Genomic DNA, 20,076 nt, shown 5'->3' with positions numbered 1-20,076 from the left:
ATGAACTCACATATATACACCAAATTATTATTTTTAAAAAGTGAAAAGCATCCAAAAGGCTTGGCAAGCCTAGAAAATATTTATCACATTAAACTTTTAGATCAGCTCACAACATTGGATAAACCCAGTGTTCAAGGAAGGAAAACATACACTTGAAAATAAATTTAATATTGAAAACATTACAGTAGAAGAGCAGTGATTTGGACAGGTCATCCAAAATGATGACCCATCTGAAAAGAAAATTCACAAATAGTGCAAATGTTAGGATATAACAGGCCCGATGAGCTACCCCCATGCAGGTTCATTGCCAAGTTCGCATGTTGGTTACTTCATTCCACTTCAAAAAAAAAAAAGAAAAAAATCACAGATTTAATATTAACTGTGTTGGGCATACACACATGTTGATTCATAAGACATAAGGCAAAGTACTAAAATTACAGGACTGAAATGCACTCCCAGAGCCTCCTGGGATGTAACAAACATTACATGTTACAGTATCTGGATAACTGACCTTTTTGGTCTTATTACATGTGCTAATCTTCTCCGGGGACACCCCGTTGTCACGGGGGAGAAGCTTGCGTGCCCTCATGAGGTTGAGAGCTATGCTGGAGGTGGTTTGTGCCGCCGGTAGGGTCTCCCATGCCAGACAGGTCTCAGCTGAAGGGTCAGACAAAGTGTGTCCACGGGCAGGATGGGCTCGCCAGCCATCTGGCAACCATCCTAGGAGAAGGACAACTCCAACCCCAAACCTGGGCAGATGGAGCTCGTTTAGCCCTGTACGGCCATCCATCTAAGAGAAGGATACTCCAACCAAACCTACATCCTGAGGTCACCGTCCAAGCTCGCTCATCTGAATCCTCGGTCATCTACCGCCACCACCTGCAGCTTCTCGAACGCTTCCATCAGCGCTGCCTCCGTTCAATCCTAAACATCCACTGGTCTGATTACGTGACCAATGTGTCTGTTCTTGAACAGGCAGGGGTCACCAGTATGGAGGCCATGCTGATGAGAACTCAGCTGAGCTGGGCAGGGCACCTCTCCAGGATGGAGGATCACCCACCGCCTCCCAAAGATTGTGCTCTATGGAGAACTCGCCACCGGCTGCCACAAGAGAGGAGCCCCGAAGAAGAGATACAAGGACTCCCTGAAACAACAGCTCAGCCTTGGCCATATTGACTGCCACCAATGGTCCACTCTGGCCTCCAATCAGGATTCATGGAGGCACACCATTCACGACGCTGCTGCTTCCTCTGAGAATGCACGGAGAGTCAGTCTGGAGGAGAAAAGACAACGCAGACAGAACCGTTCCTTGCCAATGTCACCCAGGGAGACGTTCCGCTGTGCCTTCTGTGACCGGACCTGCCTATCCCGTATCGGCCTTTTTAGCCACCAGCAGCTTGCAGCAAGCCTGGGTAGTGCCCTTCTCATATCTTCGCTCGCGAAGCCTGGCCATGCTGGTGATGATGATGATGATGATGATGATGACATATGCTAATTTCAGAGTGCATATTTATGGCCGTATTTTAGGGTTCTGTACACAGGCAAGTTATAAACTTAAAAGTGAGTTTCCTGCACCTGTCCAGGCCATTACTGCAGACCAAGACACTGACAGTGCTTTGTGCAGTTTACTCAGTGATGGTTGCAAACGCTCTCTGATGGAGCACACCCTGTCTGAAGCCTCCAGCCAGGGGATGGTCTCCTTTCTCCCATGCTCCGAGAGGAAGTTATACAGTTACGCATGAATCAAGTGCAGCAACTAAATAAGGAAGGCCAAAAGAGCAGACTGCTTCATGTGACCACAGGAATAACTACACGTATAAACCTGTTGCCCCTTCCATACAAATTGCTGCACCCAGTGGGAGCAGCTTGGAGAGTACCCAGGAGTGTGCAGTTACCACACGAGCAACACCACAAGTTGATTTGGCGTTTAGAAAAGCAAGAGGCACGTGCACAATCAGGAAACTTGGTTAACTCAAACCACAGTGATTAGTGTGTTAAGCAGTATTCACACAAGTCATCAATCCCACTTTATCCTGCCATCCTTTGGAACAGCACCTTAGATTCCCTTCCATACCATGTCACTGAGTCAAAATTTAGAAGCTCTTTCCATTTCTACCACACTCTTGACAACACAGTATTTTCAAATATAGAATATATAAATATATGTTAAAATACTACAAGAAACACACGTGTTTTCCTCATTCTGTGCTCACATTCAGCCACTGAAGACTGATTCACAATGCAACAGATTTTTACTCTTACAGTGGAAGAGTTTGCAAATCCAAACTGAAATCTTCTTGGCAGGTGATTTTTTTCAAACATCTTACAGCACAGTTGCTCATCTAGAACAGGGGAAGGCCCACATCATCTTGACAAATTTTCTGCAGTTAAACAGTTCACTTTTGAGGAAATCACCTGTGACACTTCAAATCTAATAGCCCATCAAGATAAATAATTCAAATAGTCACATCACCTTCAAGATCTCTCTTTCTAAACAACAAGCTCTGCCAGGGGAAATTTAAGTTGGAGATCAGAAAAAAATTCTTTCCAGATAGATTAATCAGGCATTGGAATGGGCTGCCCAGAGAGGTGGTGGATTCACCATCCCTGGAGGTTTTTAAACTGAGATTGGACATGGCACTGAGTGCCATGATCTGGTAAAGGGACTGGAGTTGGACCAAGGGTTGGACTTGATGATCTCGGAGGTCTTTTCCAACCCAATCAGTTCTGTGATACTCACACTGCCTTGGAATATGAAATAATTCACAGATCCACAACCAGCACCAACAAAGGCAATAATTCCTGTGTGGACATAGTGAAAGTATGAAAAGACAAACTAACGCACAGGTGCCCAAAAGTGGCTGTTCTGGGTGAGCTGTGCCAGCAACAGCAGCTCTATGTGTGAAGTCTCAGACCATCTGCAAACTCAAACCATCATCCAGACTTCCCCTCTTCATGCCAGATACAGTCACTTCACAGAGGAAACTCACAGGGTCAAGGCCTGACTGGTATGAACCCAAGCAGTCAGCCCAGTGACTCAGCTGGAAAAGGGACAGGAATAACAGGAATCCATGATGAGCTCTGCACCCCAGCAACAACTCCTGTGTGACTCCATGCCTACAGATCAGTGCCATTGGCTGTATCTACCAAGGTTTTCAGATGTTGTTGGGGTTTTTCTTCTCTTATTTTTAGAAACATAGTTTCCCCATCATAAGTAAGGCTCACTCAAGCAATTTACCTTGACATTCCAATTGGAAAACAGGCGTTTCTTTGTTTATTCAGGCCAAAACAGCTGGACAGTAGAGACCAGTCTCTCACCCTCCAAGTACAGGAATCATTATCACCATTCTCACAAATCCCAGACGAGATTAGTGGGAGCAGCTCAGGCAAACCCATAAGGCAGCCCCTGATATGACATTCTCCTCCAGTGGCCCTGTTTTCTCCAAAAGCCAGAAGAAAAATCAGTAGGAACAACAGGCAGCACCACAGTGTTGGCAACAGGCCTCAAAGCACGAGCCCGAATGCTCAGCTTCGCTCCTCACCAGGAGACAAAGAGCCACCTTACACCCATGTTTCTCTCATATGTTCAGCACTGAAACCAAAATTACTTAATATGGCTTTCAATCTTGCATGTAATCTTTGTTTCTGAAGAACAAGAACTGCCAGCTTCGAGGCAAACATCGCCCTCTCACAGGCAGGGCTGCCTCCTCTGCCCGGGAAGGCAAGGACACCTCCGAGCTCCTCGGTGTCACCTCCCTGCACAACGTGCTGCAGTGACAGGTTCCTCCAAACAATAATAAAGCAAAGGAAAAGGCTGTATAAAGGGAAATATCATTTGACCAATAGGACTGATAATTCACTGCATATCTTATTTTCTCCAAGCCTTACCCGGATGCAAAGAATTCAGGCAGAACACTTAAAGGAGCAGACACCAAAATTCTGGAAATGGGCATTTTATTCTATTCCTTAAATACATTCTACTTCAAACTAGATGCATATGGCTTAACTTATATATGTTGTTTAAAAGTTTAGTTATTAATCTGCTTTTTTAATTAATGTTACTACACTTTTTAACTGTGTCCAAGTTAGAATTAATCTAGAACAGACCATCTGTGTTGTCCACGATCCCTCCCAATTCCATGATTCCTGTTTAGAGTTCTGGGCGAGGTCAATCTACTATTTCTGAAAAGGAATTACGGAAGACGCTACGCTTGGAGGAGCTTTCAGCCACAACCTCTCGCAGGTTCACAGCACACTTGGTGTTTAACAGCATCCCACCAGCAAGAACACAGGAAAGAGGCAGCAAAGACAGGCTTAAGAAGGTAGGGCAGCTGTGCTAATACTCTAAAGTGTTGGTCTGGGGGCAATGTTAAGGGCAGGAAAGGGGCTTGGGCTGTGTTTTGTTTACACAAACACATAGACCAGGAAGTTGAACAGAAAGAATCCTCTAAAAAGAAATCATCCTTTTAAAAAGGAACTCTTCATGCAGACACCATAACTGTCTGCAGTTTCTAAGTGTCTCAACACACTAGAGCAGGGCAGATAAGCTAAACCAAGCCCAAGTAGTCTTATTACACAAGACCAAGAATTTACACTATATATTAAACAAAACCTAAAAATCATACTGAAACCACAACTTTTAAATTTGTGCTGTTCACATCCATTACCCTGAAACACAAAACCTGTTTACAGCATTTGATGTTAAGAACATATGGAAAATAAAGCAAGCTTACCACCTCCAAGGACATATTTGCTCGAACACGCCCAGTGTTGCAGCGTTTTTTTTATTTAGGGGGAGGAAGAAAAATGTCACAGTGAGCAAAGTTCACGTGTTAACCTGGAAAGGATCCAGGCTCAGCCTTGGAGAGGGAGCAGCTGCACACACCTGTGCAGGCAGGAAGCTTTCCCTGAACCAGCTCTGTCGCTGAGCGGGCGGCTGAGGGGCTGCATGTCCCAAACACGCTCCAAGAAGTGTCCAGCTTGTTCACCAGAATGTCCCTGAAGCCTTCTGGCAAACTGAACTGATGAAAGCTACTAATTAATCCACCTGCTGCTCCTCCTCCCTGATCCCAGTTACTGCCTTGAGCTTACGATTGAACTGGTTTTACTACTGTGAAAAACCTATTACACACAATACACCTGGTTATAAAACTAAGATAGCAATAAATGAAATAAAACAAGGAACTTCAGTCCTTAAAAACCTTCACCTATGGACAGAAAAAAATCTCCACAAAATGAGCAGATGGATGCACATCAAATCATGACTTCCAGCTTATCAATACAATGGGTGTCTGGAGAATGAACAGAGCTACTCAAAATGAACAAACAAAACTGGGTCTTAGTCCTTTTAGTCAAAGTAAACAGAAAAAAAAAAGAGTTAAGATTCATTGGGCCAGAGAAAGAGGGAGATCCAGGAGAATTCCTGAAGGAGGGGAGTCCTGGACTCTTGGTCTTAACTTTCAGAGAACTGTTCCTGTACATTATATAAAGAAGTCTACAAACAGAAATAAAACCCAATCCAAAGCCAAAAAGCCTTTCACATTCCACAGACCTTAGCATGTCCAAAACCCTCACACATTCCAATTAACAGCACTGTTGCACTGATCAAACTCACACTGCAGGTGAAGGCAAGTGTGCACATTTTACACTGTGATGGATTTTAGAAAGGAAAAGCCACTCTCAAAGAAAGCAATAAAAGTCTGCTAGTGGCTAATTCCTCTTAGGAATTTATGAAGTTGTTTATTTTAAACTGCCCATACAGGAAGAAGAACAAAAATGGAAATAACAATGTCAGAAACAAGAACTGTAATTCAAGCATTTCAACCCCACTCAAACCAAATAAACACAGTTCAAACAGGAATCTCAAACCAGTTTTCTTAATTACATTGCACATGTGCACACTCCAAAACCCAGCACTGCAATACAGGCAGAAAATCTTTTAAAAGCCCTAGTACTGAAAAGTGAATTCAAGGAAATGAGTTTCACAAGTACACAGTGTAATTGTTTGTACTTTTCTTTTTTTAACCTACTTGTTTTCAACTACAAAGTCATCTCAAGCTGCTCCACCAACCCTGAGCTCTGGTTTCAGGATTGCTTTGGACATCCCACCCACTGACTTGCCCCCAACCTTTACATTCCACCCACTCCCCATCCAATGCAGTGACACTGCCACACTAGTACATGAGGATGTTCTGGAGGCTTTATGGGGTTCCCCTTAGCTGAGTCTACCTGATTTCTTCTTTCAAAGCAAAACAATTCAAGTGGATGTCAGCACCAGGAACTGCACCTCTTGGGACAGACTGTCTCAGATGGCCAGTTAACCTGTCAAGTGATGAGCTCACAGAAAATGCCCACTTCCCAGCTGGCACCAGGAACCAGGCACCACAAAACTCTGATCCTTCTCCAGGACCTCACCATCAATAGGCAAAATGTTTGGGTAGAAGCCAGTAGGACTCAAACAAAAAGTTATGAGAAGATGACATAAAGTACCAAGGATCAGCATTACAACAGTATCCATAGGAAGCTTCCACACATTCCCTTCTCCACTGGAGTATTATAAAGTCATATAGAGCTCAGTTCACCTACACTGTACAATGAAATAAACCATTTGAAAACACAGTCTCTGTTTCCTTTGCTGCAATTCTGACAACAAAGACCCAATTGCTACTACAACATGGAAAATAAACCTGCTACCACTATGCAAAATTACTTTGCAATATTTAGAAGACTTGAAAAAAGAAAAAGGAAGACACAATCAGAAAGAAAGGAAGACATAATTAAAAAGCTATTTCCTGCTTTAACAATGTCAAAATGAACTTGACAGCACTTGGTCATTCTTCAAACAGAAGAGGTGTGTTTGTCCAAAGCACGCAAAAGTCAAAGCATGAGGAGTGGCTAAAAATGTCAGTAAATCCAGTGTATGAATGGAGCCCAGCAGGAGGGAACAGAAGGGGATTGATCTGCTTCAGCAGTGGTGACAGAGTCCAAATCTGGGGCAGCCAACATATCCAGGCAGCACAGAACAATAATCCTTCTGCTGCCATTTTGCTTGTCCTTCAGAAGTCCAGACCCATCCTCGTGCTCCCTGACAGCCAAGGCCACTTTGCAACAGGCTCCTTTCCTGCCCTTAGACAGGATGAGGAAGAGACAAACTAACAAAGTTAGCAAAACTAAACTAGCTGAAATTAGCACTTGCTCCAGTTCTCCTGCAGTTGATGAAAATCAAAAGCTTTTATTTCTTCCAAATAAGAACTTGACTTCTGCAGTAGCATCAGACATTGCAAAAAGAAGACATGTCCATCTCCGCCCATTTTTGTTTGTCGTATTTATTATGTTTTTAAATATTTTACACATGGAGACAAATCTGGTGGATAACACTTGTTCTTTCAGCTTCTAATTTTAATCTTTCTCACATCAGTACAGACTATAACTGGCCTCTGTTCAATTCTTAACAAACCAAAATACACAGCATCAAAAACCCAATACAAATTTAACCATGTAGTGGGTTCAGTCCATATCCCCATTTAATTCATGAAATTACACTCCTAACAGGAGAATAAGATTATCCTTTCAGGAAGGAATAAATATTCAAGTACAGTCCCACAATTTTGCAACCAAATGTGTAAAACTTGGTGCAACCCTTAGTCCTTTCCACAGCAATGTGCCCTTTCTGGTCCCATTTCTGTGAACCTGACCTGGGAGATCCACTCCATACAGGTGAGGTTCCTCCTCAGTCCTCCTGGCCTAATGTCCTTCCAGCTCTTCCCTCCTCACTGCATCTTTCAGACCTTCATCCTCCTTTCCCCTTCATGTGGGTCATGAGAAGTTGCCAATATTTGTCCCTCTTCAGCATCCTTATTATTACCCCTCCCAGACGTCATGGTGAGTTACTGGTCACAGAGCAAATAAGTAAATCCATTTCTCAAAGGACCTTCCTCATTCACGAGGCCAAAGTACACCCATCCACACCTTGAGGGTGTTAACATCATGCCAGGCCAAGCAGTCAGGGGCATTTAACAGATCCTGAAGTATGATCGAACAACCTGCTATGGCAACAAATGAGAACAGTTCTGAATGACGCAGGAAAAAAATCCCACTCTTGAGCAACAGTTTTCCCAGAAACAATCTCTCAAACTAACTCTGTCTGTAAATTAACTTTCAAGAAGAAACTACAATCAAATTCACTTTCACTTCCCCAACAATTAATGCTTTTCCGTCATCTCATCCTTGCACAAGTTTTCTACCCTAAATATACCATCTTAGAAGAAAATATTCCCAGAATCAGCCTCATAACTGCACTCAGCTCCAGCATCAAAGAGGAAAGTTACCCCTGTTTTCAAGAAACAAAAGTGATAATTTTCTTCTGCAACTTCATTTACCCTTCCCCAAATCCCTATGCCTTCTACAAAAGTGTCCCCTGTAATTCAGGATATCCAACCACGCCATGCACATACTGAACAGCTTTAGAGTTAAAAATACCTGCAGCTGTGGGGTCAGGATTGAAACAAAGTTTATAAAAGCCACAGCTGCAGAAGAGCAAGAAAACACCTAAGATGTTTGGTAATTAACGTGGAAACACATCACATCTGACCCCCCTTTGCTGCTGAGTAGAAAGGCAGCCTTGATGACTCAAGTACCGGAGAAGAGTCGTGTCTGATGCTTTCTTCCTAAACCACACTTGAGTGCTAAGAACCTCATCAACACAGCAATCATCAAAACACCACTCAAGATCAAACTACTATTTACACAGGACTCAAAATCCAAAACGGACTTTGAACTAAGCCACCAACAAATTGAAAATATTAGACAAGAGAAAGGCATCCATAAAAACTTGTCCTTGGCAGAAGACCCACTCAGAACAACTGATTATTCCCATCAAGTTTAAAAGGAAAATACTTTAAACCCTCTGTAGTAGATCAAATAGGAGTAATTTTGCTTTTTCAGTTAGATGAACAGAAAAATTGTCAAATTTAAAGTAAGTAAGTGTGAAGTGTTTCTAGCACTGCCTAACTTTCCCCTCAGGTTTAACAAATGGAAGTATTGCAGAAAGATACACTATAGTTCTGGTGTGTAAACAATAAATTTCACTTCAAAAGTTACTAAAAATGTCAGAAAACATAAAGAAGCAAAGCAAAACGTCTCCAACATTTCCATAATTTAGATGGAAAAATATTTGCAGCTCAGCAGACTGTGAATTTCAGATGTTAGAAGTAGAATAGCACATCAAGATTCTTTTCAAACAGCTTCACTCTAAGTAAATAATGAATTTGTACACAGTCAATATTACATTTAGCAAATTTGAAGAAAAAACAGAAAAAATGTGGAAGGTGCAGACAAGAACTTCACATAATCTTAGGCCACAAACACAGAACGAATATAAGAAGTTAGAAGGTTAGAGAAGCAAAATCTCACAGCAAAGGACAAGTCAGTTGCACAGGACTGAGCGAGACAGGGATCCCAGAGTGGGGGTCATATTTACAGAGATGAGGAGTAACCCAAAGACAGGACAGTGCTGCAGCCCAGGGGGCACTCACCTCACACCCTTCCCATTTCAGGTGTTTGCTGCTGACAAATGGGCAGTCCAGTCAGGAAGCCAAACAAGCAGAAAGCCAACCTGCTTTTATAGTTACCTTTTAGCTGGACACATTCCCTTGCCCTGTCCCTTTCATGGTCACAAAAAGGGCAGTGCCAGCAGTAGGGAGTCCAGGTTAAGGTAGAATTGCTCCTTCAAACAAAGAAGCTTAATCCAGGCACCAACACAAACACAGCCTGAAGATGCAGCTTCTCCTCATGGCTGAGCTAAGGTGTGACCCCACTTTGTCAACTCTCTCATGACCTGATGTCTTCTGCAGGGGTAGCTTTAGGATTTTAAACAGTCTTGCTCTTTTTAAATCAGTTCATCTCACTAAAGCAGACAGCCATGGCTCCAGACAACTTAGTGCACTGCAGAAGCAGGAGAGGGCCAGAATATACAGTATAAAGGTACAAACCAAAAGAAATGCTGAAGTGAACAAGGACAGCAGAACTCAAACAAAAAAAATTTCAGAAGTATATTAAAAAAATGTCATCACCTAGAAGGTCTTCCCATTACAAAAAAAATCATGCTGTTATACAGAAGTGATGTGCACTCTCACAATATCAGTAATAATGAGCCTTCCACACAACCACAGTAAGAGCCAGCAAATGCAGAAAACTCACCTTCACAAAATTGTCAGGGAACATGCCCCTTCTGCCATTTAACTCCCCTTCTAACCATCCTTCTTCTTCCAGTTTTTTCACATTCCTGATGATTTCCCCAACTCGGATCGTTAACTCATCATCATGCACTGCAACATAGTCATATTCCACGATATAGTCCACTAAAAAAGAAAAAAAAACCCACAGTGAATACAAGCTAGACTTGGAAATGTAACTTGAAAGCCACGTATGTGCAAAAGGCAGACCTAACAACAAGTGCTAAGAACAAGTGTTTCCCTCACAGCAATGCTCATTTGTGAATTGTAACGTTACCAATGCTTTTGGAGAGGGGTAAAAAACACTGGACAGCTGCCTATTAAAATAAAGTAAATGTAGTAATATGACACCAGGTCATACATGGTGGGTGGGTTTTTGCTCATGTGTGGTGAAAGGAATTGTTGGCAGTGGGTTCCACCCCCCACCCCACCCCCCCCAAGTCCCAGCAGAAGATTTACCAATAATGACTCACTGCCCACAGGGCAAGTGCTTGTTACTCAGTGCATGTCTGGGGCCAAAGAGAGAGAAAGGTTCACACACTGCATGCCTGGTATGTTCATGTGATGCTTTTATCTTTCTCACAGCAGAACCTGCTGCTCCATCTGCAAAGGCAGATTGCTGCACACATCATGTTTTTGCAGGTTTGATTCAAGCAGTGTAACAGAGCCAGAATGTGTGTCACTGACAACATCATACAACCCCAATTGCTCAGACAAAGGCACTCTCCTTCAGAGTCGTCTGGTTTGTATGAAGTAGAATAAGCAAGTGAGCTTTAATTTTGATACAATTAAGTTTACTCAGAGAGCCACAGCAATATATTTACATATTTGTCCATCTGTTGCATAAGATCCATGAGTTGCTCACTGACAGCTTAAGGCTTGTTTGGCAATGAAGACTCATTTGTTCATCAAGAAATTCTGTTCATGCCAGGAATTTCCACAAACCTGCAGCAGTCAAATAATCTTCTCTCACTCAAATTCAGTCAGATATCCAAGCACTGCCAAATGTTAACACTGTTCTCACTGAAATTTCCTCCTCTGCAGATCACAACAAACACACACAACAACGACAGCACAACAGAGTTAAAGGACAGAAACTCTGAAGGGTTGAAGATATTTGGGTTTTTTCTCAAAAGTTACTCTATAAGTGCATAATAATATCCAACAATTAATTCAAAAATGAAGGCATCAAAGGAGAAGAAATAGTATTTCCTTGGTATTGAACTTACAGCTCCATTTAAACCAGTGTATAATTCTGATCTGTGGGCAATTTTGATCAGAAATGCAGCTACAGTCGTAATGAAGCCTTTACCCCTCTGCTACCTATGGATGAAGTCAGAAAGCCCCTAGTGAAAAACAGAACTACATGAGGGTGCCACGAATGCAAGAGAAGCTTAAATGATCTGTGTGGCAAAGTATTTTCTGAACACACTCATTAACAAAGGAACCAGTTGAACATAGAGATCAAGATTTAATTTTGCTCTTTTTTCCTTTAAGAATATATTTGTTTTCTTCCTTGTGAACAGAACTCAGCACCAGTTACCTGCTCATGATAAATACTCTTTAAACTTCTAGCATACACTTTTTGTACTATATATATTTATTTTTGCCAAATGTATTCTATAAAGTTGTTTCAAAGCATCCTATTCCCTCCTTGCTGCCTGCAGCCAGCAGAGTAGTTTTGTCTTGCTTCTGCATTGAATTGTGTTTTGAGTGGCTGACATGAAATATTGCCAAACATACAGGGAATTCTGGCAGTCACGATTCATAAAGGCAACAGCCACTCATCACAGGCATCTGGAAATAAAAATGTCATCTTCCAACCAACTCGACCCAGCCGTTTTGGAAACCTACAAACACGTAACAATGCAGGAAATATCCATGTCACATATTTCTCTCACAGAATCATAGAATCATAGAATCGATTGGGTTGGAAAAGACCTCCAAGATCATTGAGTCCAACCCTTGGTCCAACTCCAGTCCATTTACCAGATCATGGCACTCAGTGCCACGGCCAATCTGCGTTTAAAAATCTCCAGGGATGGTGAATCCACCACCTCTCTGGGCAGCCCATTCCAATGCCTGAGCACTCTCTCTGGAAAGAATTTTTTTCTGATATCCAACTTAAATTTCCCCTGGCAGAGCTTGAGCCCATCGTGCCCCCTTGTCCTATTGCTGAGTGCCTGGGAGAAGAGACCAGCCCCCACCTGGCTAGAACTTCCCTTCAGGGAGTTATAGACAGTGATGAGGTCACCTCTGAGCCTCCTCTTCTCCAGGCTAAACAACCCCAGCTACCTCAGCCTCTCCCCACAGGGCTTGTGCTCCAGATAGTATATTCCAATATATACAACTACAGGACAGCTTTACAAAGTTAAACATGGAAAATGGATGAGAACAGAGGGTCAGTCATGGTAAATGCTCCCAGCATTGCTGACTGTTGACTGGAACTGCCGAACACCTGGTCCTTTTTCCACAGCAGTAGTAGATAATCACTCACACTGTGTCAACATGAACCAATTCTTTTGAAAGCTTATTTTTTCCCTTGGGAGAACATTTCTGCAGTTGTGTTTGAAATGAACAATATGGTTATTTTAGTCACCCTTCCAGACTGTAAAACACGAACTCGGGTCATGCCAACAACCAACAGAGGATCTGAAGAACCTCCCCGTTGTCATCCACGTGTCTCTGTGTTCTGCAGACAAATAGCAGTAGACAGACATCAGGTTTTTATGTTTGAAATTTAGGTGCTGAATTTCCTCTTGTATTTGTCAGTGATACTCAGTGTGACCTCAGTTTCATGGTTAAACAGATAAACCAGATGTAAATTCTGTTGCCTCATCTGTGAAGTGGAAGGGATTGTGAAGAATGTCAGGATAGTTTCATCCTATACCTTTTTTCATATGATGGCACAGAAACAGCAAGAACCTACACATCTCCCACCCAGCTACAACGTGGCCCTCAAGAAAACTTGGCAGTGGTGCTGTTCAATGTTAGCAAGTAGCACTTGCCAAATCATACAGGTCATTCAGACTGCAGTGTGATGGGCAAGAAACTGTTTATTGCCAAAATACCAAACCCACCTATCTTACCTCTCCTCCACTTTTAACACTGCTTTCTCCATTTAAACCCCATTCAAATCAATTATCTGTAGCTTAGAAGTCCATAATGACCAAGTACTGGATAAAAAATAGTCTTCTCAAGCTTGGGCAGGAACACTGTGAGGTTTACTGTGCTTTTTTAGCACATCCAAAAGCACCAAAGCTCACTTGAGAGGGAAACAACTTTATCCCGAGTTTCCACAGGCAGCATGGTCCATCTCAAACCACCTCCTACACTGCATGCAAAGAAAGTGTCTTTCTCCTAAGACTCTAAAAAACAAGGGGCAACCTTGTTTTGGCAAGAATTCAAATATAAAGACAGCACCTGGAACATGCTTCCAACCAAGGAAAGAGGGAAGGAAATAAAACAGGTGGCAAGACAAATCACATTCAGGTTGACAACAGCAATAGAGAAAATAAATTATAACAGAATAAGAACTGACAGAACAGATTTAGAAGCACAAGACCAGTGCTCTGGTAGCAGAAGAGGGCTTAGAATGTGTGCAGTGAAGAATCAGAGGGAATTGAGCCAGTGCCACCAAAAACAAACTGATGAAGTACAAGCCAGAGAAGTATAAAGTGATACAGACTGAAAAATGTCCAAAATGCCAGGCTCAAAGTGTAGTGATTAACACAAGTCTGCAGACAATACAAAGCTGTGGAGAGTGGCTAATGGACCAGATCGATGTGCTGCCTGTTCGGAGGGAACTCAAGAGGCTGAGAAAATGGACCATCAGTGACCACCTCATGAAGTTCAAAGGGAAATGCCAAGCCCTGTCTCAAAGGAGAATCAACCCCATGCACCAGTACAAGCTGTGCACTGCTTGGCTGGAGACCAGCATGGCAGAGAAGGACCTGGTGGACACCAAGCTGACAGGAGCCAGTAATGCATCCCTGCAGCAAGAGAGGATCAACAGCACCTGGGGCTGCATTAGGAGAAGCACCGCCATAGCATCCTCCCTGCTGCTCTGCACTGGGGATGTTACAAATATATTTGTAAATCTAATTGTGGAAGTAGTTATGCTAAGGTTTACGGGGTTTAACTGGGCCTGTGGTGAGGTAACTTGAAACAGTAGTGGGGGCCCAGAAACTATTGGGAACTTGCTAGGAACAGCAGGACAATAATTAAAGCAATCAGTGAAGTAAATAGAACCTGAGGAAGAAAACAAACTGTTGCTTAAAGATAAGATTAGAATCAACATATGTAAAAGGTTTGGTGATGGGGGCCTAATTAACCAGAATCCTGTGTTAGACGAGCGTGGTAGATTTTTAACCCTTGGAGACGGACATCAATTGTATACATATAACCTATGTAACTGATTTATGAACGAGACCGTGTGTCTTTGTGCACGTACAACGCTGTAGAAAAAGTATAAAAGCTGTCTTCAAGAATGGCTCGTTGGAACCCTGGCTTAGGACAATAGTCCCCAGGTTTCCCGGGCCCAGCAAATAAAGCACCGCATAAACTGATACTCTGTCGGTTTGTGTTTCTGTGAACGGGCAACAGTTTTCTGGCGCCCAGCGTGGGGCTCCGAGGGCTGCTGGGGCGGTTCGCGTCCTGATCCACTCCAAGCCGGCACCGAGAATTTTCCTCGGGGAGTCATCAGTTCGTGCCCGGCCCCGCGCCCGTCGGACAACTACATAGAGGTGAGCCCGAAGGTGCTTTATTTTGAAAGGGGGGTGGCTTTATTCTGAAAGGGGGTGGTAAGATTGGTTGGTTGGTATTGGAAGCCTGGGCACCGGCCGTAAGACACGTACATAGGAATCGTGCAGGTCCGGTACTTGCCATTCGATAGCGACTAGAATTGGCAAGTTGGGGATATAGGTTGGTGGTTAGTCGCAGCGTCGTACGTGTTTCTGTTATATATGTTGTCATTCAGGAGCTGTGGGATAATGTCTTCTAACGATAAGGATATTCCCGAGGATTCCCCCCTCGGGTGTTTGTTGAAGCACTGGAAAACGGGGAATTTTGAACAAACTATGAAGAAAAAGAACTTGATTGATTACTGTAATCATGTTTGGCCAGAATATAAAACGGGGGGAATGCAATGGCCATGGAATGGTACAATGACTATCATTTAAAAGGAAAAACTGAATGGTTAAAAGAATGTGGTATGCTGGTTTTGGAAACTATTAATAATGAATGTGTGGGTCGTAAAGAGCGAAAGTTGCGCTTTATTGAGCCCCCGGAGGACGATGTGTCGTTGTTGGTCTCCCCTAGTGCACCTCCGTGTCCCTCTCTTGAAAGCCTTAAAATAAGAAAAGACCTCTGCTCCCCCCTCTTCAGACGAAGAGTCGGAGCTAGATAATAGGGGTGATGTACAAAGAACCCCATTAGCTGGACGCACACGCCGGGGAAGGCAAAAGGGGAAGGAGGGGGACGTGCGACCTAAATTGACGGCACCTCTACGGGAGGCGGTGGGGGCAGATAGTGAAAGGGTTATAGTTAAGGTCCCGTTTTCACCTAGCGATTTGATGATTTGATGATGTTGGTTGAAGGAATTCGTGATGGTATTCCTAAAACTTTGAATTGGTCAAAGCTATACTCGGTGAGACAGGAGAAGGGGGAATCTCCGTCGGCACTTTTTGGAAAGGTTGAAGGATACTGCTCGAAAATATACTAACTTGGATGTAGAGTCAGAATCTGGTAAACTTCAGCTGGCCTTGATATTTATGGGACAATCGCAGGAGGATATTAGGAAGAAGTTGCAAAAGTTGGAAGGGGAGGAAAAGACATTCCTGCGGCCGCTTGATATTAAATTTGGGGGGAAGGAATTTGATCATCAATTTTTATATATACCGAACAGCCCAGAGTCACTACTTGGAAGAGATTTGCTTTCGGTTTTACAAGCAAGAATAATATTTGATAAGGATAGGGTAAAATTGGAAATACCAGAAGAAAACTTAGCAAAATGTTTATGATTAAGGAAGTAGAACCAGAGACGATACCAGAGGTGACAGAGCAGGCTGTGGCTCCGTGGGTGTGGGAGACGGGATCCCTGGTAAATCGAAAGCGGCTGAGCCGGTAGTAGTAAAACTGAAGGAAGGAGCGCAACCGGTAAGGGTGAAACAATACCCAATAAGGCTTGAAGCAAGAAAGGGAATAGCTCCAATGATTGATCAGTTTGTGAAATTGGGAATATTAAGGGAATGTGAATCAGAATATAATACCCCTATTTTTCCAATAGTGAAGCCAAATGGAAAATACAGACTGGTGCAGGATTTAAGGGCAGTTAACGCAATCACTAAAGATATATATCCTGTGGTAGCTAGTCCGTATATGCTGTTAACATCTGTCTCTGAGAAATTTCAGTAGTTTACTGTAATTGACTTGAAAGACGCCTTTTTCTGCATACCCCTGGCACTTGAGACTCAGCACATCTTTGCATTCGAATGGGAAAATCCAGACACGGGACGGAAGTGCCAACTGGCTTGGACCAGACTGCCTCAAGGATTCAAATGTCACCTACTATATTTGGTAATCAGCTAGCCAAAGAATTGGAAGAATGGAGAACTACCCAGGTAAAAGATTCACCTTTTTCATATGTAATTCTACAATACACAGACGATATATTTCTGGGAGCTACAGAACGAGAACTCTGTTGTAAACTGACTATTGATCTATTGAACATGTTGGGGCAAGCGGGATACCGAGTTTCTAGGGAAAAGGCACAGTTGGTAAAACAGAAAGTTATCTACCTGGGTTGTGAAATTTCCCAAGGGGTACTAGATTGGGAACGAACCGCATAAAAGCAATCTGTGACATTCCAGTGCCTCGTAATCACCATGAGTTAAGATCTTTCCTAGGAATGACTGGATGGTGCCGGCTGTGGATCCCTAACTATGGACTAATGGCTAAACCATTGTATGAGGCTGTAAAGAAGCAGGTGTTTACATGGGAGCCAGCAGAAGAAAAAGCGTTTCAAGAATTGAAACAAGCCCTTAAGGAAGCGCCGGCCTTGGGACTGCCCGACCTGACCAAGGATTTTCAATTATATGTGCATGAGAAACAGCAGCTGGCGTTGGGAGTCCTCACCCAGAAACTGGGGTCGTGGAAGAGACCGGTGGGGTATTTCTCTAAACAGCTGGACGCAGTGAGTAGTGGTTGGCCGGGGTGCTTGAGGGCGGTAGCAGCTACCGTGATACTGATACAGGAAGCTCGCAAATTGACTTTGGGAAAACATATGACAGTCTATGTGCCCCACATGGTGATTACTGTGTTGGAACAAAAGGGGGGACATTGGCTCTCCTCAAGTCGTATGCTCCAATATCAGGCCCTGCTAAGGGAGCAGGACGATATCGAACTAAAGCTAACCAACCACCTTAACCCGGCAGAATTTTTATTGTCTACTCAGGAGGAAGGGAAATTGGAGCACGACTGTGTCGAAGTGATTGAACAGGTTTACGCTAGTCGCAAGGACTTAAAAGATGAACCATTACCGGACCCTGATTGGGAACTATTCACAGACGGATCCAGCTTTGTGGAAAACGGCACCAGGTATGCTGGATATGCAGTGGTCACCTTGCGACAGATAGTGGAAGCAAAAGCACTACCACCGGGTACCTCAGCGCAAAAAGCTGAAGTTTGGGCTTTGGTGCAAGCTCTAATTTTAAGCCAAGGAAAAAGGGTGAACATTTGGACCGATTCTAAGTATGCCTTTGGAGTAGTGCATGTGCATGGAGCCCTGTGGAAAGAGCGTGGACTGCTTAATTCACAGGGGTCTTCGATAAAACATCGAGAAGAAATCCTCCAGTTGTTGGAAGCTATTTATAAGCCTACCGCAGTAGCAATCATGCATGTTAAAGGGCATCAAAACGATTCGGGGAAAGAATTTCAAGGTAATCAACAAGCAGACCAGGTGGCGCGCCAGGTTGCCCGCGAAGTATGGGCTCAGATGGCATTATTACCAACCCGGGAAAGCCCTGCTGCATCTTATATGGAGACAGTGCCTCATTATTCTCCAGAGGACGAGAAACTTGCACAAATGATGTGTGCACGGAAGAATATCAAAGGATGGTATGTAACCCCTGTTGGTCAAGTGATACTGCCGGTAAAAATCATGAAGCAGGTGCTTGAAGTGGAACACAATAAGTGCCATTGGGGTGCAGAGGCGTTAGTAAAATTTTTAAGGAATGAAATATTCTCAAACCAGATGTTAACATTAGCAAAGAGGATCAATGCCATGTGTGCGGTATGTATTAAAAACAATCCAGTGGTAAGGAAACAGGTAAAAATGGGTATAATTAAAGTGGGGCCACAGCCTGGGGATTATTGGCAGGTGGATTTTTCTGAGTTTCCTAAAGCCCAACATTTTAAACATTTGTTGGTTTATGTGTGTACCTTTTCAGGATGGCCAGAGGCTTTTCCCTGCAGGACTAATCAGGCAAAGGAGGTGGTTAAAACGTTGTTAAAGGAGATTATTCCGAGGTTTGGAGTGCCTTTAGGAATTTCATCAGATGGGGGACCCCACTTTGTGGCTGGGATTGTTCAGGATCTTTCCAGAGTTTTGGCAATTTCCTGGGATTTACATACCCCTTGGAGGCCTCAGTCTAGCGAACAGGTAGAATGGATGAATCAAACATTGAAAAATCAAATTACAAAAATTTGCCAAGAAGCAGAAATCCAATGGCCGCAGGCATTGCCTTTAGCTCTGCTAAGAATCAGAATTAAACCCAAGGAAAGGGTGGGAGTTAGCCCATATGAGATTTTGTATGGGAAACCCTATCATGCTGCTACATATCAGGGGGACCCTCATTTAACTGGGGATCAAATGTTGCTTAATTATGTTTTGGCTCTGAATAAAACTCTTACAGCAATCAGAGGGATGTTGCAGTGGAATCGACCTTTACCCCTGGAGAATCCAGCACACGATATTCTTCCGGGTGACCAGGTGTATGTGCGAAAGTGGTCTGAGGAGCCGTTGAAGGAGAGATGGGACGGACCTCACCAAGTGATCATGACTACATATACCGCCGTCAAGGTTCAAGGGATCGACAACTGGATCCATTACACCAGGGCGAAAAAGGTTCCTCTGAAATGGACAGTAGAACCACTGTCACTCACCCGATTAATATTGCGAAGTCAGCCCTGATATTATGGTGGTGGATTGTTCCAGTGGGAGGGGTGGTAACGTTGAAGTTCCAAGATCTTATGTAACTGTACGTGAAGGGAACGCTGTCAATCTAACTTGTTTATTTATTTGCGATCAGAGAGTTGGTTTCCGAGAAATTAAAGCTAGATGGAAGGCTCGATGGGATGGGGCCGATGACGATCAAGAATTGACTTCAAAATTGACTTGGGATGAAAGGATACGAAGGGGCACTTCTATCATGCATATACCGAAAGCTACAAAAATGTGGACGGGACACTATACATGTACAATAACAGTTCAAAGTAGTAGGGACCAGGGAAATGTAGAGTTACGGGTGATAGGATCCTCTGATCAGGAACCTGTCACTGACTCCCCGAATTCAGGGGTAGGTTGGGAAAAGGAATATGGACATCGTGAAAACTTAGTGATAGGTCTAATTAGAGATTTTGGTTTGATACAAAATGTATCTCAAATTACCGCCTGTTTACCTATGCCCCGGACTGCAAGTGATCCTATTCCGTGGGGGATAATCCCCGTAACCGTTATGCCATTATCAGGCAAGAATTTTTCATGGACATGTCATAAAGTATTTGGAAAAGTACCTCAACCAGAATCGAAAGGGGCTGATATATGTTTGACTAAACGGGTAATGAC

General features: G+C 43.3%; 1 protein-coding gene across 3 annotated transcripts in view; it reads right to left on the bottom strand.

The window, feature by feature from the left end:
• CD2AP (CD2 associated protein) overlaps positions 1–20,076 on the bottom strand; it is a 100,130-nt gene that overhangs the window by 56,111 nt on the left and 23,943 nt on the right. Inside the window, exon 2 of one of the 3 annotated variants that reach the window (XM_071548242.1) lies at positions 10,198–10,358. In XM_071548242.1, the coding sequence (XP_071404343.1) occupies positions 10,198–10,358 (161 nt within the window). Of the gene's footprint in view, positions 1–4,733; positions 4,845–4,885; positions 4,994–10,197; positions 10,359–20,076 lie in introns of those variants that run through there. The other 2 variants (XM_071548244.1, XM_071548243.1) reach the window with 2 other exon arrangements.

The sequence above is a fragment of the Pithys albifrons genome, chromosome 2, assembly GCF_047495875.1.
Source record: "Pithys albifrons albifrons isolate INPA30051 chromosome 2, PitAlb_v1, whole genome shotgun sequence".
Classification (NCBI taxonomy): Eukaryota; Metazoa; Chordata; class Aves; order Passeriformes; family Thamnophilidae; genus Pithys; species Pithys albifrons.
Note: the sequence above shows the minus strand (reverse complement) of the source record. Positions and strands in the feature narration are given on the sequence as shown.